The sequence below is a fragment of the Acomys russatus genome, chromosome 31, assembly GCF_903995435.1.
Source record: "Acomys russatus chromosome 31, mAcoRus1.1, whole genome shotgun sequence".
NCBI classification, from domain to species: Eukaryota; Metazoa; Chordata; class Mammalia; order Rodentia; family Muridae; genus Acomys; species Acomys russatus.
Window position 1 is genome coordinate 9,663,518 of NC_067167.1, and position 22,666 is coordinate 9,686,183.

At 49.9% G+C, this 22,666-nt stretch overlaps 1 protein-coding gene across 2 annotated transcripts in view; it reads right to left on the reverse strand.

The window, feature by feature from the left end:
• Chst11 (carbohydrate sulfotransferase 11) overlaps positions 1 to 21,084 on the reverse strand; it is a 199,327-nt gene extending 178,243 nt beyond the window's left edge. Inside the window, exon 1 of one of the 2 annotated variants that reach the window (XM_051139756.1) lies at positions 20,582 to 21,084. In XM_051139756.1, the coding sequence (XP_050995713.1) occupies positions 20,582 to 20,684 (103 nt within the window). In that variant the 5' untranslated portion in view covers positions 20,685 to 21,084. Of the gene's footprint in view, positions 1 to 20,566 lie in introns of both variants that reach the window. The other variant, XM_051139755.1, reaches the window with a different exon arrangement.
• Between the last annotated feature and the right edge of the window lie 1,582 nt (positions 21,085 to 22,666).

The following is a 22,666-nucleotide window of genomic DNA, read 5'->3' on the forward strand; positions in this document are numbered from 1 at the left end:
CCGGAGCTTGCTAGACAGTCTAGAGGAAATCAGTAAGCTCCAGATTCAGTGTGGAAGCCTGCCTCAAATAAGATGTGACCGAGGAAGGCCCCTGATGTCAACCCCTGCCCTCCACATAAATCTCCATGCATGTGCCCGCACACAAAAGAAAACCATAGCCTGGGTTGTCACAGCTCATGCCTCTAGTCCCAGCTCTCAGAGCGCAGAAGCAGGCGAGCTGCTACAGGTTCAAGGGCCAGCTGGAATACCGAGTGTGAAATCGTGTCCCAAAGCAAATAAATAAGAATCAAACTATGCATCAACACCCACGCATGCGTGTGTACACATTCACGCACGCTTGTACACATTTATGCACGCACGCATGCACGCACCACAGGACACAGCACAGCCTCCTGACGCTCTGGGAACCGGCGGCTACTACTTCGGGCCACAGGTGACATCACCTTTATTTAGCAAAGAGCTGAATGAACCGCACTTTCCTCAGGGTGGTCCTGAGGACTGTAAAAATCCCCGCCAGAGAAGCCTGCCCGGTGCTCCCCTGCCATGCTTAAATGCTAGCAGAGCCCAGCGGCTGGGCCTGACTCACAGATAACCGAACTTAATTGACCACATCCTATCCAACAGGAAACCTAATAACTGGCTATTTGAGACCCATTCTCACTTCCTGCCACCCGCTTCTGCCGCAGCTGCTGGCTGGACAGTCAGGCCCACGACACAGAAGGTACAGGAGGAATGGCAGGGCCCACCTCAGAACTGGGGCATAAGGCCCTGAAGGGTGTCTGTGTGGGCTGACAGAAGCTGTGGGTAAGATAGGGTTGCCTTGTGGTGCGGCCACAGAGTGTCTTGCTTGCGTGTCACTCCAGCATCCCAAAGTTGACATCCTGTCACCATTTCAACTTGAAACAGTTGAAGGAACTTCAAAGTCAAATGTATCAAAATGCTTATCCTGTCTGTCTTAAAAGATTGCCTTTTAATGTTCAAGAGACTGATTAAGTTAAAATACATCAAGCCTTGCCTTGTAGGTACAGCTACAGAACCCACACAGGGAAAACCCCATTCCATCTGCTGTGTGAGAAGTCCTGGATGTGTATGAGGCAAGGAGAGGGCGGGAAGGGGGGAGGGAGACTGAATTGGGTTTGGGTTTTGTTTTGTTGTCTTTCCTCTCCTCCCCCCTCCCGCCCACACTTCTTGTTTAGGGGCAGTCTGTCCTCCGGCCTCATCATCAACACACACAGCTTCCGGAAAAGGCTGATCAGAGCACTGATAACCATCAATCACCCTCTTAAGAGTGACACATGCCTTGTAGAGGCACTCTTGGCCCTCACCACCTCAGCTGAAATGGCTGCGGCTGCGGTTGTCTCACCCCCACCCCACCCCACCCCCGCCAACTGAGGAAGCGCTCCTGTCTCTGTCAGTAGGCTAACAAAATGCCTTGGCTTGGGTGGCTTATAAAAAACTGTCATTTACTGCTCTGCTCCAGAGGCCAGGAAGTCTGGAGGCGCAGGAGGAAGATGTGGCCCATAATGAAGGCACACCCAGGGTCTCGCTGTGTCCTCTCAGGAGGCAATGATCAGTTGGAGGTGGGGGATGGGAGAGAGCTGCTTACATCCCAAGATCCCACATCCTAATGCTGTCCCCTTGGGGCCAGACTTCAGGTAAGAACTCTGGAAAGATAGTCCCCTCCTCCCGTTACAGGAAGCGCCCCCTCACTGTCACTAGCCCCCTGCGGAACAAAGTTCTCAGTAGGTACCTACCTGTAGCCACAAGGCCATGGAACTACAGTTCTATTACTCATAAGCTGGGTTATCTGCCATTAACTGAGTCCCACCTAAGGACAAGGACGAAGACAGGACAACCTTGCCAGCTACTGAAAAGACTAAATAATTTATGATGGATAAAAGCAAGCGCAGTCAATCTCAGCCCCAAGGACGATCTACAAGAGCAGAAGTGGCCATGTGACCAAGTAACTTGTCAACAATGGCTCGGCTTCCCTTTCCTGCAAAGCCAGCGGGCGAAAGTGCCCTCTGATGACGACAGAGCTGGTCTCTTCTCAGCAGTCTAATAAGCCCTAACCCTCCTGGGCTGGGTCATTCAAACAAGCAAAGCACACAGTCCACAACATTTACCACAAACCTGTAGCCACCAGCAACTGAGTAGGCTCCTCAAACACTCCATCTTGTGCTCTCCTAGTTAGGACGCAGCCACACACTCTGGTGGGACCACGAACGCATACGACATTCTAGAAAGCAAGCTGGATAGACCTACCAAGAGTCTTTCGATGTTTACGATGTCTGGGAATTCGTCTTTTGGATACATCTTTGAAAGAAGGTGGTAGCAGGTGGTGGTGGCCCAGGCCTTTAATCCAGAAGCAGAGGCAGACTGATCTCTGTGAGTTCGAGGCCAGCCAGGTCTACAAGAGCAAGTTCCAGGACAGCCAGGGCTACACAGAGAAGCCCTGTCTCAAAACAAACAAAATCCATCCATACACATAAGCAAAAATTTAAAAGAGAGAGAAAAAAAATTTTTTCCCAGAACTGTCCAACAAGAAAGCAGGATTGAATTAAATGCACCCATGTGATGAGATAGTACGGTGATTTCTGAGAAAACTGTGTTTCTGTGCTAAGTGGCAAAAGTGGGGCACACTGCCACACATGTGTGCCATCATCTTTAGACATATATGGGTAGAAAAGCAGATCAGAAAGTAGCCAGGTCCTTCTGGGTGACATGGATCGAGAATGATGTTTTTAGAAGTGAATCCTCTACGTACCACGAAAATCTTTACTTACCAAGAAAGTGGGTCAGAGGAGAGGACATCCAATTGAGACTTTAGGCAAGAGTAGCATGGAAGAAAGGGGAAATAGTAGGACCCACAGGGTCCTGGAAACCTACAAGAAGAACTTTATGACAGGCAGATCTGGATCCTGGGGTCCTTCTCAAACTAAGGCACCAGCCAAGGAGAATATAGGCAGTAAGCTTCGTACCCCTACCAAGACCTAGCCAACGAACAGGATATTCTCCACCATTGAGTGGAGAGTGAGATATGACTCTTACACGAACTCTGGTGCCCCATTTCTGACCACGTCCCCTGGATGGGGAGACCTGGAGGCATTCAGAGGAAGGATAGCAAGTTACCAAGAAGAGACTCGATATTCTAAGAGCATATATAGGGGGAGGAGGTCTCCCTCAGTCACAGACATAGGGGAGGGGAGAAGGAGAGAAATGGGAGGGAGGGAAGAATGGGAGGAAACAGGGGAAGGGCTAACAATCGAGATGTAGTATGAATAAATTAATAAAATTAAAGAATGGGAAAAAAAAGAAGTGAATCCTCTTTCGTTTGTCTTTTATATGTTTAAATTCATTTCATAAAAAGAAATGCACACACACACACACACACACACACACACACACACACACACACACACCCCAGGTGCTTTATTGGGGTGCTTTTGAATAGTCAAGAGGGCTGGCGGAAGAGAAGGAGTCTACCAATGGTGGTGCTGCCCGGTCCACCAGATAAATTTTACACCAAGCCCATGGGCTCTGTCTGAGGTCTTCTATGCACTGGTTGTTCCTGCTGTTTGCCTGGCACTTGGGAGGTCCCTAGCACAGTGGGGATGCACATTCAATACAGTCCTGTTAGCAGCAGGGCGGGGGTTCACGCAAACCCTCCTTCCTCCATGGTATTCTGTGACCTCCCCTAAAATAATTACTTCTTTTCGTCTCATCGCCCTTAGCCGTTATCACAAAGGACTACTGCTGCCCAATTACAGGTTCCTAGTCACTTGCTAATTGCAAGCTCTCTGGACTCACTACAATTGGTCTCTTCAGCTAGATGGATGTCTGGTCCATAAATACTTGCATGGTGGCTGGCTGGGTGGGGTGGGCTGATGGTAATCCTTTGGTATGACAGGAACGGCAGGGATTCACTTGGTTACTCCGTCCCCTAGACTTGGGCTTTGATGTTGAGACTGGCTGACAGAATGAGAGCTGAATGGGGAAGATGTAGGAAGTGCTTAAGCCCTTGATGGAAAGAATAGTGTTGTTTTTAGCCAAACATGCTTTCTTATGAAAAAAAAAAAAGTTTTTTTTCTTTAGAACTCCAAAACATTAAAATAAAATAAAATAAAATAAAATAAAATAAAATAAAGCCACAGTTATAAGGAACATTCCAGGGGCCTCCATTTCCCATCCAAGACTTCTCCCCTGGCCTTTAGCTATGAGCTTTGAGGTTATTTAAAAAAAAGAAAAAAAGAAAAAAAAAAAAAAACCATGTTGTTGTGTCTACCCTTAATAACAGTGGGGGAATTCCCTCATGAGAAAGTAGCAACAAGGCCAGAACCCAGGTTCCCTGAGGACACCCTACCTACTGCCCTTTCGGCTTAACTGCACGGCCTTCATACCAGGCTTTATAGAGGATGGAACGTTCTGTGACAGGCACAATTCCTCATTCATTCCTCAGGAAAGAAACAGAGGAATGACAACGCCCCTCACGTCCCATGCAGGAAGGCCCTTACAACGGGGGCCCTTGTGTTTATTTTTAAAATCTCAGCGTGCTTCTTACAGTAACGGGAAACAAAGTCCAGAGTGCGGACAGGGGAAAGCTTACGTGACCGCTGAGTGAAGTGGACAGAGGAGCCCTCTCAAAGCCTGCTGTCCCTAGCTGACAAGCCCCAAAGCCTTGTGCATGCTGGGAAAGCCTTGTACATCCCTACTCTCCAGCCCCACCCCACTCCAGCTAGTGTTTTTAAGACCACAGCTGTCTTGAGGGTGACGACTCACCCTCGGCCAACAAAAGCCGTTTTTGTTACAAGTGACTGCAAGATTACCTGCTCGGTTTCTGGTTTCAAACCTGTACTTCCGATTCCAAACAACAAAATCATACGGAGAGCCCTTCAGACAACAGAGTCCCCGCTCTCAAAGAACTTCACTATTTGCGTCTCACACCTTTAAAGTATCTTCCAGTCCTGCACCCCCCCAAATATGAAATCTCCTAGTCCTTAACCCCCAAATCCTAACAAGGTCAAGGATAAACTCACACCCCTTAATTGTCTGTCCACACACATCCACCCCCCAAAACTTGGTGCCCACCAGTGATGACACTGTATTACTTTTTAAAATAAGTCTTGGGGGCTGGAGCGATGGCTCAGCGGTTAAGAGCACTGGCTGCTCTTCCAGAGGACCCACGTGCACACACATGACTCACAACTGTCTGTAACTCCAGTTCCAGAGGCTCTGGATCCGACACCCTCACACAGACATTCATGTAGGTGAAACACCAATGCACATGAATGGAAAATATATTTTAAAAATTAAAGAAAATTACACTAATAAAAAGCAAGACTGTTGGGCGTGGTGGCGCACGCCTTTAATCCCAGCACTCGGGAGGCAGAGGCAGGCGGATCGCTGTGCATTCGAGGCCAGCCTGGTCTACAAAGTGAGTCTAGGACAGCCAAGGCTAACACAGAGAAACCCTGTCTTGTAAAACCAAAAAAAAAAAGCAACACTTTGGGGATCCAGGGGGACAACTCAGTTGGTTAAGAACTTACCAAGCAAACCTGAAGGCCTCCGTTTGATTCCCTAGAACCCACAAATATTGAGTGTTGTGTGCTTGTAATCCCAGTCCTGGGGAGGCAGAGACCAGTGGAACCTCTGGGCTCACTACCTAGCCTACTCAGGTCCATTAGTAAGACACCTTTCTCTTTAAAATACAGTGGGTGGCACCTGAGGAACAAGCAAAGTGAACCTCTGGCCTCCATGTGAGTGGCACGCATACACACACACACACACACACACCAGCACATACGTGAACATGCACACTGATACAGAAGACCAGTCCTTGGAGATGCTTCTTTCTGTGGTGGTGAGAGAAAGACACAAGAGAGCAACGCTGTGAATCGTGGCAGGAAGACTAGACCCCACCGGCCTGGGGACCTCAAAAAAAGAGAGGAGGCCTTTGCCCCAATTCTGTACCCTGCCTACCCAGGGCAGCCCAGAGCTGCAACCTGAGCCTAGATACACTGCATGCTGGGGCACAGCGCACAGTTCTCCAGGGACAAGGCACACTCTCCCTCCCTCCTGCCACCCCTCCAGAGGCCCTCTGAGAGTGAACCTGGGGCACCATTAGCAACTGAGAGACTGAAACTTAACCTCCGGGGCCTATAATTTTTGCAAGCGGTGGAGTTTTGAATCCAGCCAGAGCGAGCTTTTAAGCTCTTTCTTACTCTGTACATTCGTGAATAACCTCCCTCCCGCCCAATGATGACGGAAACTGTTCCCAAAAAAATGTCCCCGGGATCACTTTGAGTAGAAAGTAGGCCTTTAAATTCTTCTGGCTTTGTGCTTAAAAACAAGAGAGTTTAAATTAAGCTTAAATTTCATCTTCTGGAAAAACAAACCCTAAACCTTCTATAGCCCCCTAGTCTTGAGAATAAAATTTAAAACTTGAGAGCACCAAGAGATCACCGGGCGAATGGGGGGGGGGGGGGGGGAGCGCCAAGGCCAGCCCACCTCTCCACCCTCTGGCCTCACTCACCACTTCTCTCTCAGGCTCTGTGCCTGGATATTCTTAACCTCCCCTTGCTACAATCAAAATCAAAATCAATCATCCTTCTATCCTTCTCTCTCTCTCTCTCTCTCTCTCTCTCTCTCTCTCTATCTATCTATCTATCTATGTATCTATCTATCTCCTTTGGTACTCAGTAACCCCACTCATGTCTGCCCCCCCCAAACCAGTTTATCCCGCCTATTTCTGTCCATCCCAGTACAACACATCCTCCTGGGGCTAGGCTTTGTGCTGGGACCATCATCAAGGAAATGTAACCTGCCCCCTGAGTGCTCTGTCTCCGCTGCCTCTTCTGGAGATGGATCGTTAGGATCTGGCGGTGCAAGACCAGCCTCAGAGCTCACCAGTGAACCTAACTAGAACCTTTGAAAGGTACATTCCAGGCTGAAGTGGCTTACATGTGCGTGTACACACCACACACACACACACACACACACACACACACACACACACACACTTACTTCTGCAGCCCACATCTCTTACTCTGAACATCCTCAAGGATAGAGCGCAAACCCAGGAGAGAACACTTGATTCACAAAAGGGGGTGAGGGGAACCCTAGGAAAATTCATCCCAATCTTCGCAGTTACTCTGGTCCACTACTCACACGCCGTGACTGAGCACTGGAAAAGGGCTACACTGGACAGACAGAGAAATGCCAAGGACACACTGGAGTTCTGAAGACAGTGATGTGACAAAAAAGAAAAAGAAAAAGAAATAAGAAAAGGAGGCCGGGCGTGGTGGCGCACGCCTTTAATCCCAGCACTCAGGAGGCCGAGGCAGGCAGATCGCTGTGAGTTCGAGGCCAGCCTGGTCAACAAAGTGAGTCCAGGACGGCCAAGGCTACACAGAGAAACCCTGTCTCGAAAAACCAAAAAAAAAAAAAAAAAAAAAAGAACGAAAAAAGAAAAAAGAAAAGGAAAGATTACAACTTTTTTTTTTTTGAGACATGCCCTCATATGGCCCAAGCTGACCTCAAATTCACCATGTAGCCAAGTGGCTTAGTTACTTTTCTATTGCTATAACCAAAACAACTTTTTTAAAAAGCACTTAATTTGGCGGCTTATGGTTCCAGAGGGTTAGAAGCCGTGCCCATCATGGTGGGAAGGCATCAGGCAGGCCAGCATGGTGCTGGAGCAGTAGCCGAGAGCGAGGTCGTATCTAATCCACATGCAGAAGGCAGCGAGAAAGCTAACTGGAAATGGTGTGGGCTTTTGAAACCTTCAGGCCTTCTCCAGCGACCACACCTCCTAATCCTTCCCAAACAGTTTTGCTAACCAAGGACCAAGGGTTAGGTCCTGCAGCAGGGCGTGGCTGGAATGCCCCACCCTGGCTAGGGGCAGGGCTTCCCCCTCCCTGAGACCCCACACTACATAATCCAGACATTTGGTTGCGCTGCCCCTTGCCTCTTTTCCCACCTCCCTGCTCTCTCTCTTTCCTTTCCTACCACCCCCAGCACGAGCTTCTCCCCCTTCTTCCTACCTCTCCCACACTGTTCCAATAAACCTGCACTTAGATATAACACAGCTTCGTCGCCATTAGCTCATTCCGGCATTTACTCGATCACCAAGGATTCAAAAAAAAAAAAAAAAAAAAAAGCCCATGAGGGGCCAGTTTCATTCAAACCACCACCCAAGAATGACCTTGAACTTCTAATCCTCCTGTTTCCATGTCTCAAGTGCTAGATTTATACATGTACACCACCAGACCCCGCCATGGCCTATGATAGCCTGGAACTGACTATATAGTCCAGGCTGCCCAGAGCTAGCTCATAGAAAGCCTCTTGCTTCAGCCTCCTGAGTGCTGGTCTCACGGGTGTGAGCTATCCCAGACAGCACAGGCGCTGTTTTGTCCCTGCAGGTTGCTTTCGTGCACCTGGCTTTCAGAAGCCAGTCCACAGCGTCCTACCCTCGCAGGTGTGCGTGCCCAGAAGGCCATCTACCGTGTCCCCAACAAGGGCAGGTCGATGAGGTTTCATGAGGGCTTACATGTGAACTTTGACCTCACGACACACCCTAGTTGAAGACAGATGGGGGACATCAGAACATGGATGACAGCTCGAGTCCCCAAGAAGGCTGGGCTCACTGGGGATAAAGTGTTGAGTAAGGGGAGAAAGGCTATCGCTGAATGACCCATCACCTTAGCCCACAGCTGAGCTCAGGGGCTCTTAAGAGATAATTAGCTCCCGACCTAATTAGCTGAAACCGAGACCAAGAAGATGGGGCCTCGGGGCAGGGTAAGTAAGGACTGTAGGCTTCGGTGGCAGTCAGTCTTAAGATCCTGGACCAGCTTCCCAAGCAGGCTAAGTCCCTGAACCCACAAATCTTCAACGTCTCCATCTGCACAACGGGACTATCAGTTGCCTACTTCATAAGGCTACAAGAGAGAGCACACGGGGTAAGCCGGGGATGAAGCCAACACCCTGGCTGTCACGTTGAGCAAATTCCCATTTTTCCTAGTGTTATTAAGCATTAGAAAGATATAAAAGGCTTTCCCAACTACCAGTACCATGTGTGCATGTGAAACTCAGAGGCTGATGACAGACGTCTTCTTCAGTGTTAGCCATCTCACTTAGTTTCCAGTTTTAATACTACAATGGGCACAGTTTCACTACCGTGAGTGCGCGCGTGTGCCGTGGCACAGGTTCGGAGGTCAGAGTACAACTTTGTGGCACTGGTTCCCTCCTTTCACTTTTACATGGGTCCTGGGGACTTGAACTTGGGTCTCTAGGCTTGTGCAGCAAGCACCCTTACCCACCTAGCCATCTCACCTGTCCTCCCCCCCCCCTTTTTTTTTTTTTTGAGATAGGGTCTCTCACCAAAGCTGGAACTCACCGATTCAGTTAGATTGGCTGGCCAATGAGCTCCAGGAACTCTCCTGCCTCCACCTCCCTAGTGCACTGGGATTACAGACATACGCACACCTGGTTTCTTAGGATGGAGCTGGGGATCCAAACTCAGGTCCCTGTGCTTCTACGACTGCACTTTACTCACCAAGCCACGTATCCATACACCACGACACTAGTATTTTGAGCTGGGCTGTTCTTTGTTGTGTCATATAAGGTGTTTAGCAGCCTGTCTAACCTCCCTACCCACTAGATGCCAGCGGCAATCCCTCTGTACTGGGGCCAACCCAAATCTCCCCAGGCACGTGCCCTGGGGAGAGAAGACAAAATAGGCCCCAGGTAATGTTCTAAATCAATGATGGGGGGGTGGGGAGTCTTGTGATGGCAAAGTGGGCCGCACACCTGAAAGGACAGAGATCTTTCCTGGCCTGTAAGAAAATGTGAGTGTTAAACTGGGTGTGGTGGCGCACGCCTTTAATCCCAGCACTCGGGAGGCAGAGGCAGGCGGATCACTGTGAGTTCGAGGACAGCCTGGTCCACAAAGCGAGTCCAGGACAGCCAGGACTACACAGAGAAACCCTGTCTCGAAAAACCAAAAAAAGAAAAAAAAAAAGAAAGAAAGAAAGAAAATCTGAGTGTTGACAAACTCCCCAGCAACTGGTAAAAAGCCTAGCACCCAGCAGTGTGGGTGGCAAATATGCCCCTGTCTTCCAGTTGAAGGACACAAGGCCTGGCTCAGATCATGGTTATAGTCTTGTAGGCAACCTTCAGATCCTTGGTCTGGTGCCAATGGCAGAGTAGACACCAGCCTCAGCCATAAAATGCCATTCACAGAGCAAGCTCCGTGACCCTACAGTGAAATAAGAGGCTGGCTGACCCATAAGGTCCTCCTAAGCACACAACAGCACAAGGTGGGGAGACAAAGGCCAGCCAGCTCTGTCCTCCCCGTGAATCACAAGGACCCATGTAATAGGTACGGTTCTTTTCACCCTCCTTGGAGATCAACTTTAGGCCGGTGCAGGGACCAGGGCCCTGTGCAAGTTATTTCTCAAGAGTCATTGTTTTATAGTTAATGGCAATCTGCACAGTAATGATACGCATAACGGGGGTGGGAGAGCTGGGTTTCGGCATTCAGTGTGAAACCACAAAGTTCATTTTTTCCCCCCTACCAAATATACATGCTTTTAAAGCAAACTGCGCCACGGAGGCAAAGCACTGGCACCCAGGAAGAGCTTCCTAGGAATCTAGACACCGGAACCTTTCAGTAAATCTTGCAGTGCGTGTGCGATATGGGTGAGAACTGGCTCAGGTTCCAGGATGAAATGTCAGCACTACCACAGACATGCCGATGAGAGTCAGAGGAGACACAGTCTCCGATCATTACACTGCTGTTTATAATACCCACGTGCACAGCTGCTCCCCCATGTAGTCCTCGCCCCACCACCCAGAGGACAAACAAAAAAAGTGGCCAGATCTCAGTGTCACTTGCATTCAGCCACACATTTCACCCCCACAATCACGGGGACGGCAGGTATGCAGAATCATCAAGCAGGTGATGATGGGCAGAAAGGTTCCCACGTCTAGTCTAACTTGCAATCATTCTTTCCTATCCTGGGAGTAGGTGTGAGGAGGAACACATCCCCCTCTGCAGTGCGCCCCTCCCCTGCCGCCACTACCCCCACTACCCCCTACCTCCCAGCTAGCTGTTCAGAGCAACAGATGTGAGGTCAGGCAGCTGTGGTGTGGTGGGTTTTTTTGTTTGTTTGTTTTGTTTTTTCGAGACAGGGTCTCTCTGTGTAGCCTTGGCTGTCCTGGACTCACTCTATAGACCAGGCTGGCCTCGAACTCACAGTGAGCCGCCTGCCTCTGCCTCCCGAGTGCTGGGAGTAAAGGCGTGCGCCACCACTGCCCAGCTGTGGGCTCTGTTCCTGGTAGGTTTCCCACATTTTGAGCTGAGTTATCTCTCGTTTGAAGGGCCAAATACATATCTGTGGTTTCAGTTTCAAACAGCGCACACACACCGAGAAAATGAAAACGCTGCTGGGCCCAATCATGGACGCCTACGATCTCAGCACTCGGGAGGAAGAAGCGAGAAGGTCAGAAGTTCATGGTGGGACTGGTCTACAAAGGTGTCACAAAAAAAAAAAAAAAAATGTAACTAGGTGTCAGGAACGCAAATGATCAGAAACAGCCCTCACCTCCAACTGAGGTTACGCGCCATTCGTGACGTGTTGGGCAGACAGTCTGAGGGTTGGTAGCCAGAAAGTAGAAGGCACAGTAGCCATCTCAGAATCCCCTTCCTCTGGGCATATTACATTAGATGGATATTCCCAAGAGAAGTTCGGGGGTGTTTACAGAGGCTATGACCAGCCAGTGCAACCCAGGCTCACAAGAGAGTAGCATCCTTTCTGGGGGCCACCGGGCCTTCAAACAGAATCACAGCTGGTAAAGTCAACCAACGGGATGACCCGGAACACAGTGAAGAGGTGAATACAGAGTCACCACGGTTAGAAAGGACCCCCATCGTATTTACATGACAACATACAGTAACGTGTGCAAATTATTTATAAGCACAGCGTATGGGGGACGGCTGTGCAGATTTCTAAGACCTGTGGCTATGTGTTTCTCGCTCACTCTGCCAGATCGTCTGGAACGTCCCAAGGCTGTAGAGGCTGCAGACTTAAAGCTGTGTTTCCTATGCTGTTTGAAACTGAAACCACAGATATGTGTATTTGGCCCTTCAAACGAGAGATAACTCAACTCAAAATGTGGGAAACCCACCAGGAACAGAGCCCACAGCCGGGCGGTGGTGGCGCACGCCTTTAATCCCAGCACTCGGGAGGCAGAGCCAGGTGGATCTCTGAGAGTTCGAGACCAACCTGGTCTACAGAGCAAGTCCAGGACACCCAGAGAGACTTTGTCTCGAAATACAGCCCCCTTCAAAAAGAACAGAGGCCACATGCCTGCCTGTGAGGCTGTTTAGCTGCTGACGAGACATCACTGGGACATAAGCAAGGTCTAGCATTATAGGTTCAACTCCCAGCTTGTCATTGGTTTGGTGGTTGGGTTCAACAAATGGTTCTAGACGCAGAGAGAGAGAGAGAGAGAGAGAGAGAGAGAGAGAGAGAGAGAGAGAGAGAGAGAGAGAAGAGAGAAGAGAGAGAGAGCAAGTGCACGCGCTTATGACCAGTCATGCCAATGTATACCAGTTTGTAGGTAACTAGATGTACTATTTCTGCTGGCTGGACGTTCTTCCAGACCCCCGTGTGCACCTGGCTGGCCAACAACTTTAAATATACCTGACTCCCTTCAGTAAATATCTTCCTCCCTAAATTATCTAGGCCACTTACTATTTGTCTGCCTTGGGCTCTAATAAAAAGGAGGGCAGAGAGATCTGGAAGATCTTAAAGGAGACCACACCAGAATGCGTTTGGTCCTGACTCCCCAGCTGGGCGGATCCCTGTTGTTCTGAGTTATGCGGTGAGCGGAAGAGAACTCTCCGAGACTCGCCTATCAACTCTCTAAATGTTTCCTACATCCCTCTGGGCTATAAGGATGCCGGTGACAAGATCCTTGCCCTGACAAGTCAGAAGAGGAAGGAGTAACAAGGCAAGCCCTAACTGCAGTGCATTTTGAACGGGCTGGAGGAGTGTGGCCCAGGACGGGAGCATAAGGGCGTACTCTTCTGAGGAAATTTCTCTATACCTATTTGAACTTCAAGTTCAAACCCCAAAGTTAAATAACTTATTCTGACTCTTCGGCAACCTCATCACTGGTAATAATCATTTTTAAGAGATACCGGGACTAGGGAGAGATCTCATTCCGTAAAGTGCTTGCCTTACAAGCATGGCATGAGTTCAATTCTTAGGACCCACATTAAAAGAAAAATAAAACAAAACTGGGTGGAGTGGTATGTTCAACATCTCAGCCCTGGAAAGCCGAGAGACGCTCCACTGGCAGGCCAGCCTAGCCTACTGAGCAAGTTCCAAGCCAGTGAAAGGCTCTGCCCCACACCCCCCAAAATAAAAGATGGGCTGCACCGGAGGGATAATGCTGACTCCACAAGTTTATCTCTGATCTGCACATGCGTCCACACACATGTGAACCTGTACACATCTGTGTACCTGTGTACAGAGAGAGAGAGACAGACAGACAGACAGACAGAGACAGAGAGAGACAGAGACACACAGAGAGAGGCAGAGACAGAGACAGATAGACAGACAGAGTGAAAGAGAGAGACAGAGACAGAGCATGCACTAGCATCAAGTCCAGGGCCTCTGAAAACAAAGCAAGTAAACTAACAAGGCTGGGCAGGCAGCAGATTGTGTGGGCTTGAAGGAGCCATGGTCACACTAACCCAGCACTTTCGCATCCCCAGCCAGAGCCTTCCAGAGGGGTCTTCGCTCATCCCTTACTGAGATCCCATTGCACGCTGTGGTCTACAGAAAGTCTCTTAGCGATTTTTAAAGGGGCTCGGAGGGTGTCAGCTGAGGAGGTACACTGCTATTTTCTGTCGCACTAATAAAGAAAATCGTGCTCATTAAAGGTCAGCACAGTGCTAAGATGCCATCTCTTGCAACATAGTCAAATGTCATCTGTACTAAAATACTAAAATGTGTTTTAAAAGAAAAAAAAGGTGTCATAAAGTATAGACATACACAGCGAACGGATGGGGGTACCCAGACCCTGCCTCAGTCCCAGGTCTTCCACTCCCAAATCATTGGTTCACTCGGTCTGTTTTTATCAGTTGCCAACACAGCCCCACAAGCTGTGTGTGGGTGTTTGTTCCACAGACCATACCCCGAATGTTACTTCTTTGAAAACTGAAAAATGGAAACGATCCAGTGGGGGATGGGGAAAACTGCCCCGGTGAGGTGAGCACCCTCACGCAGCCCACAGGAGCTGCCTCAAGATGAACAAACAAACAATGTGATGGAGAGGCCTTACCGGCAACCCTGCTTCATTTGGGCCATCCTCTCTCCCCCCAGGTTCCGGTTCCCAGCTACCCCTCCCTCCTAGTCAAGGCCAAGTCCCCCACACTCCACGGTCTTCAGCTGCCGCCCTCCCTCTGCTCTGGGTACCGAGTACCATGTCCACTAGGAACAAGATTCAGCCTTGCTCTGCTCTCTAACTGGAAGACACTGCATGGGATGGATAGGCAGCTGGCTCCTCCGCTTCCCGCAAGTCTCTCTTGTTCAATGTCATTGGGTCAACAGCATTCCCTAATTACCTTTCTAATCAGAGTGCAGCTCTAGCATTTCCTATCCCTATATTGTCCTTCGCGCTCTGGTTTTTCTTCTTTCCCTCTGGCACACTACATCCAGTACTCACATCCCTGTCAGCTTGGTGTCTAGCCTGACTACGGGTTGCATGTAGGCCCGTATGTGTGTGATGAAGTCTTGAACAGTGCCTGGCAGAGAGAGAGAGAGACAGACAGACAGACAGACAGAGACAGGGTGCATGCAAGAGCACACTCCAATTCTGCTTGGGTCACTCAATCACATTTGATCAAAAAAAAAAAAGAGGATAAATTATAAATTTCAGGAGATTTTAATTGATAGATCAGATGAGGCCCCAAGATTCAAGAGAAGATAAAAATTAAAGTAAGTCAGCAGAAACACTTGTTTTGTTTTGTGGGGGTTTGGTTTCTTTCTTTCTTTCTTTCTTTTTTTTTTTTTTTTTTTTTTTTTTTTTTTTTTTTTTTTTTTTTTTGTTTTGGTTTTGGTTTGATTTTTGTCTGAATCTACCTTCAGAAGAGGCCTGCGAGCCAGACTTTCAGGACAGCATGTCCCATGACCTCCAGAGTAAGAAGAGGTCCCTCTTCCCGTGAGTTTAAGAAGGGAAAGGGTGGTACCGCGCTGGGAGCCTTGGATTTCCTGTTTTTAAATAACTAACAGGGTTGATCAAAACCCATCCAAAGCAAAATGGTTTCGAGCCAGACAAACGCAGACAGCGCTTGCCCCTGGCAGCGGGTGAACCCCCTTCTCCATCCACTGCTGCTCTCTGGAAGTCCCTAGCCAGCCTTCCTTGGTCACCCCTGGTATTTCAGATGGCAGGGAAGTGAAGACACTGGCTAGAACCCACCGAGCCCTCACCAGGGAAGGGAACTGCCTCATCCCGGGGCTCAAAAGCCCTGTGAAGGTTCAGCCACTTCAGCTGCCAAGGGGAAGGAGGATCCCAGGCTCAGAATGTCTCATCTTCCCGTTACTCGACACTGTTTTCAGATTCCTAACGGCCCTGGTGTTCAGACCAACCTGGCACCCCTTCAAAGGACATTTCAACAGATAAGACAAAAGTGGACCTTGAGTGTGGGGATGGTTTCACAGCTGTTCCGTGTACAAGCAAAAAGAGTCCCTCACGTAAGCCAATCGTGTGTAAGAACATAGAGACAAACGATACAGAACCAGTGCTTTGCACAGGGGTAAGTCAGGGCAGACACACATGAAGGCCTATACACTTAAAAGGCTGCGGCTAAACTTCTGTAGTTCAGTCATGACTCGCTAGAATGGTATATTTGTATAAAACAGATTTTACTGAACAAGATATAAAATGCATGATGGGCTCTAACACTAATTTGTGTGTGTGTGTGTGTGTGTGTGTGTGTGTGGTGTGTGTTACATTTTCCTTATCCGAAATGATTGGGACCAGAAGCCTTTTGGGTTTCAGACAGCTTTTGCATTCTGGGAAATCTACATGTGTAAAATGAAGTATATCTTGGAGATTGGACCAAAGACTAAGCGTGTGTTTCGTTTGTGTACCAATGTCCCCTCAACTGCCCCGCCCAATGGTGACCTTGTTTATTGTTATCCATTCACCTGTGTTTTGACTATGACCTATCATGTGAAGTCAGGTGTGGGATTTTCCACTTGGGTTGCTATGGCGACTCTCAGAAAGCTGGAGATGTTGGCCATCTCTTGGGTTTCATAATCTATGGTAAGGGATGGTCAACCCGTGTATACACTCTATACTATGGAGAGAGAGGGGAAAAAAAATCCAGTTGCCTCTGAGTGGGGAATAGTGGAGAATTGCTTTTTGGCTATACATCTCAAATGCATAGACAGAATGAGAGATTAAAATCACACTTCTAGATGATTCTATGCTCAACCTGATCCAGTGACGTCTTTAAATAAAGGCTGTAATCTTTGTACACATTCAACCCAGGCAAAGAATTCCCAGGTGACAGTGAAAATAAACAGACCGCAGAAGAAAAAGAAGAAGAAAATGAGAGAAAGGCTTTCTCCTTGGCAGGTTTCTCCAGGAACAGTAGCTTTTAAACAAAACAAAACAAGAAAAAAAAAAAAAAAACCACAATCCTAGTGAGAAACGCAAAGGGAAGGTTGAAGGAGCGTGCTGCTCACACAGGCTGCCCCGGGGCCTCCTAGCTTTGCAAGACGTGACACAGCTCCACCAAAGGGCAGCCCCGCCGTCTTGGGCAGGTATGTGAGACATTTTAATGGGAGAGGATGGACTTGCGCGGGCTGCATTCATGGAGGTACTCACGTGGGTAAAGAAACCACAGTTAGTGGTTCCCATCTCCAACTTAGGAGTTCATGCCTATGGAGGTGGGCACCATGAGCGTGACTAACTGAGGCCACCCCTTTGGTGGCATCCAGGACACAGAGAAGTCTCTTCTGGGCTGGTGCCTGGGGAGCCGTGCAGTCAGCCCTGACCTGAACGGGTTTAAACCTGGGAATGGACCGACACGTCCTCCAGCAGAGCTGGAGGTAGAAGCCAGGCACTCTTGATAAGCCCTAAAGCCACCACGTTCCTGGAGCTGGAGATGACGGTCTTCTACTGCATGTATCCAGCCAGCAAATACTTTACGGAAAATCTTCTATGTGTGCCAGGCCCTGTATAAAACATCTGGACTAGAAGGGAGCTTAAAACCCTGTCGTCCCCCCACCCCACTCCACCCCAACCAAAAAAAAAAAAAAAACCACTTCATGAAGACTATTAACTCAGAAGGTCGAGGGTTTCTAAAGAAAACTGCCTAACTGACAGGGGCCCCACTCCTACTAAATCCGCAGTGGCGTAACCAATGGCCAATTATCTGACGGCCAATTACTCAAGTTCACAATTACCACGCTTATGGACTAGAAAAATACAAAAGACAGTGGGCTTCAGACTAGAATGGGAGGGGGCATTTGCCAGCCTGAGAGCTGGGCAGTCCTCCCCTCCCCGCCCCCCCCTTACACGCTCCAGCCAAAAAGGAAACTTAAGAGTCTGTTTCTTTCTCAATACTGCTTTTCCATCTCACAGGTAGGTATTAAGAGATCTCCTGCCAGAGAGCTTCAAATCTGTGGGGGGCGCGGGAGTGAGAGGGGGCGCAAGGCAATAGTCTAGGCTATGTTGTGGTCCCTTCTGCCTCTGCCAGGCTGATCCTAAGAGGCTTCCCAGGCCAAAAAAAAAAAAAAAAAAAAAAAAAAAAATCCTGTACCATGAGACTTCAGAGATGAAAAGATATCACTTTAAAATTCAAAGCAGCAGGGCGAGAGAGATAGCTCTCCAGGTTAAGAGTTTGCCGTTCTTGCTGGGGCGGTGGTGGCGCACTCCTTTAATCCCAGCATTTGGGAGGCAGAAGCAGGTGGATCGCTGTGAGTTCGAGGCCACCTGGTCTACAAAATGAGTCCAGCCCAGCCAAGGCTACACAGAGAAACTCTTGTCTCGAAAAAACAAAAACAAACAAACAAAAAAGAGTTTGCTGTTCTTGCAAAGGACCTGTAACTCCAGCTCTAGGGAATTCAAACCCTCTTCTGGCCTCTGAGGGCACCTGCACACATATAGTGCCCATGCAGGCACACATGTGCACACACATGCTTCCTAAGGGGCTGGAGAAGCGACTCACAGTTAAGGACACACGGACAGACAGACAGACAGACAGAAACACACACACACACACACACACACACACACTGTTCTTCCACAAGACCCTGGATGGCTCACAACTACCTGTAACTATAGTTCCAGGGGATCCATTACCCTCTTCGGACCTCCACGGGCACTGCACACACATACAAATAGACTTTTGATGGGCAATTCACATGTTCGGAGAGGTTCCAGTACATCCCCCCGCCGTATATGCCTGTTGTAAGCATTTCTGCTGCTGAGTGTTACCGGGCATGCACCATCCCAGCAAAACTTGAATAGGCCTGAACACAGTTCTGAAGTCTAGACCAAATCATTGGGCCCTTTGTTTAAACAGCATGAGGTTCATTTTATCTGCATACCAGCCTGTCCTCTAGCCCTCTAGGGAGAAACTCTGGCTTGGTCCTGGGTGGCCCCAGGAGCTTGGCACTCTTGAGATGCCGTCTGTCTGGTCCCACCCCCTTGCAACCCAGAATGCCAGCAAAGTCCATTTTTAAATTTCTCTCACAAGTTTCACAACCACAGGTTTGAGTAAGGAGACAAACACCGCTCTAGTTTGCTGACATTAAACTAAAAATATGAGCTGCAAACAAAAGCCATCTTTTTACCAGGACTGGCTGGGGTGCCCTGGGGTTCCACGTGGTAACACAAGACCATATTCTTGGCAGTCAGGCCGGCTTCACAACTGTTCCGAGCCCCATAAGGAAGAGGGGCCAGACTGTCCCTGCACTGTCAAGGAATCCCACAGTCCTGCCTGTTTGATTCAGAGAACAGCTTTATGGTTCTGCCATCCACGGAGAAGCAGTCTTGATGAATTCTTGGGGCAGACTACTCAAAGTGTTATATACACACTTAGAGAGACGGCAGGAGGCAAAACCAACCCTATTCCCACCCCCCAACCCCAACCCCGGGCTGAAATGTGTTTTCCCTCTCCCTCCTCCCTAAAATTAGAAAAGTAACCGATTTGCAGGGTGGCACAGGCCTTTAATACCAGCCCTAGGAAAGCAGAAGCAGGCAGGTCTCTGTGAGTTCCAGGCCAACCTGGTCTACAAAGAGAGTTCCAGGACAGCCAGAGCTATTACAGAGAAAACTCTGTCTCGAAAAAAAAAAGAAGAAGAAGAAGAAGAAGAAAGAAAGAAAAAGAAAAAAAAGAAAGAAAGAAAAGTAAACTATTAACTGTGGCAATTCTGAGGGGTCACAAAATGAGCCAATGTGGCCCCGCACGGGTCTGCATATCTGGGAGAAATGGGGAAGGGGTTCCTGAGGCTAAGACTGGATGGCAACACACAGAGCCTTCTCTGAAAGTCCTACCTGTTGGGTTTCTAAGCGGTGCAGCACTGCCGGGGGACCGGGGACGGGTGGCAGGACACTCTGGGGTGCCTCTCTCTCTCCTCTAGCCCCAAACTTTCCTTCTGGGCCCTCTTATCCTAGCCAGGGAGGGTGCAAGGAAGGATCTGTTCCAGTGTTTCAGGAGTCTCCAAATGTTCAGAACCCAAGAAAAGGAGATGAGAGCAGAAAACTGCCCAAAGTATCTCCAAGAGCTTTTGGTGGCCAAAGTGTGACCCTAAAGCTCTGGAGTCCCAGCAGTTGGTCTGGAGCCAGGAGGAGGTGGTAGACCAGGCCCGGGAGCAACAGCTGCAAGGTCACAGCGGAGCTAGACCTTAGGGGTGTATCGCGAAACATTGCGCCCGAAGGAGGAAAGCTCCGGGAAGCCACCCACCCTCTTCCCCCCCCACACCTGCTCTGCCGCTGAGCTTAGAACACGTGGTAGCTCAGCTTGGGGCTTCCCAGGCGGCAGCAGGGATTCGCTACCCTGCCCGGGCATGCACTACTCGCCCGGGGGTCCCCAACCAGGAAGAGGCAGCGCTCCCTGGCGCAAAGCTGCCGGCTCCCTGCGCCTGTTTCATCCCAGCCTTCAGCAGCAACTGGGACCGAGTTTTATAGTCTTTCCACCAACCCTCGACCTCGGCAGCTTCCAACAATCCCTACCTTTCTCTGCCACCTAGCCAACAGACAAGACACAAAGAAAAAAAGAAAGAAAGAAAGAAAAAGAAACGAAAAGAAAGAAGAGGGCCACACACGCCGCTGCCTCTCCTTTCAGTCTCAACCTCCAGCCTGGAGCTGGGAGGAAAAGGAAGCGCACCTTCTTCTCTCCCCATCCCAACTCCGTGACCCGCAGATCCCGGCAGCCAGCAAGAAGCCCCAAGAGGCCAAAGGGAAGAGGTGAGGTTGGAAGAAGCAGAAAGCAGAGCGAGAGAGAAAATATCCAACAAAACCACGCTAACGCGCCCCCTACCTGGGTGCAACATACTTTGGAAATAGAAGATGACCAAGATAAAGGATCCCAAGCAAGTGGCCAGCACCATCCGGCAAATTCTGTTCATCCTCATCACTTCCAGCAGCGCCGGCTTCATGGCTTTGTCCTGGCCGCGGGGACCCGGCTGTCCGGGAGGCTCGTCCGGAGCGCAGAAGCAGGGACCCCGCCGCGGGGGACCTGCGCCCGGGAGGCTCTGAACCGAGCTGGTTGGGCTCTGGAGATAGATCCCGTTAGCTTCACCGAGGGTCTCCGAGCCCCCAGCCCGGGTCTCGGGGGTGCAAGGCGCGGGAGTTGATGTGCAAGTGTGGAGATGCGTGGCCCCGGCCGCGCGCTCCTGCCAGTCCGACTCGCCTCGGCTCGACGCTCCGCCGCCTCCTCTGCTGGCGCCTGCGGCCGCCGCTGCCTCCTCACGGGCCGGGCGACCAGGATGCGAGAAGGAAGGTGCCGCCGCCGCCGTGCACTGGCCTCTGTGACTGTCCAGACCCCCCTCCCTCCCTCCCTCGCCAAAAGCTACTTCATTGCGCTCCAGTGATCTATATATTCCAGGGCTGGGTTTTACCAAACGCAACTCGCAGCCCCCGGCGAGGGGAGGGCGCCGGCGAGCGGGGAGGGCGGGGCCGCGCCGGGGGCGGAGCGTCGCCTCCCCCGCCCCTACCCTAGACGTGGTCGCGTCCAGCTGTTTCCCGGGGAGTCCGGAGTGCGCAGCACGCTCCCGCAGGGTCCCAAAAGCCCTCAGTCCCTGGGCGGAGCTGGGCCGCTGTCTCGAGCTTGTGTAAACGTTTCCATGACACAACCCGGAGAGGGAAAAATACGAATAAGACCGCTTTAGTGCTGCCACCCATTCTCCGGTGGGGAGAGGAGCCGGCTAGGCGGCTAAAGCGAATGGAGGGCCCTAGTGGCACGCAGTGGTTTAAAATCCCCTGGGCGATTTAGCCGAAGTTGCCCCCAAGCTCCCCTGAGAGCAAGTGCCCTTTTCATAATGATCAAAACTGGGCAGATTGGGGTTTCTTTCAAAGGACAGTTGAGCTTGAAGGTTTCCTTTGCAAAGAGGTTAAAGAGAGCGGACTTAAAGTCAAGGTTAGGGAAACTGAACCGCATTTGGGGTCTGGAGACAGCTGTGCCATTCTAGCACGTGTCCTCACCGCCCGCCCGCCCACCCCCCGCCTCGAGGCAAAGGAGGTACAATTATGGCTTTTAAAACTGTTTCACCAAAGTGTACAGCTTTCTGTAATTTATCCGAAGTGCGGTGGATGTGAAAAGGCGTCCCTAAAAGTCCAACAAAGTGCTGGGCGGGGGGGGGAGGGGGGGGGGGAGGTTCCAAGGCAGCTTAGCCTTGGCAGGTATCGAGAAAGATGGCGCTGCTTTCCAGCATCGTGAAAGATGTTTTAAAATGTTCAACTCCATGCAGTTACGTGGCCATGGATCAATAAAGTAGACACAGGTCAATGATAAGGAGATGACTTTTATGCCAGGAAAGCAATCTTATTGTAAAGCCTGACCTTGATGCCTTATCGTTAAGTGAATTTACAGAAAACTCGATTCATAATAAAAAAAAATAAGACATCGTGTCTTTTCGATGCGTCTCTTCACAGAGGCATTGATAAATTCTTGTTGGATCTGAGTGTAATGGGCCTTATCCTCCCCTCAAATTTGACAGACTCACACGTTGCTTTCTGATACATGCATCCAGAAACGCCTCTGAAGCATCCTTTCCTTCCTCCTGAAGGCCCCCACCCCCAGCATGGAAAGTCAGCGGCCTTCCTGTGATTCAAAAGACAGTTACAACGAGACGTTTATGCAGCCGGTCCCCTGTTCATTTGTCTTTGTTTATGAATGACTTGCTTGCTGAAGGTGGCCAAGATATACATGCTCCAATAAAAGCCAACTCCCTGAGAAAGCCACCCATGTGATGTGACTGAGCACTGTATCCCCTCCTCCAAGTGGGGTGGGAGGAGGCTGGGCTCCTTGCAGGGTCACGTTCTAGAGGGTGCCTGCAGGTTTTACAAAGTACAATAAAGAAAGGATTTACATGTGTTTCATTCCGCTGTCCCTCTGCCCAGGGTAGAAAACCACATTGTC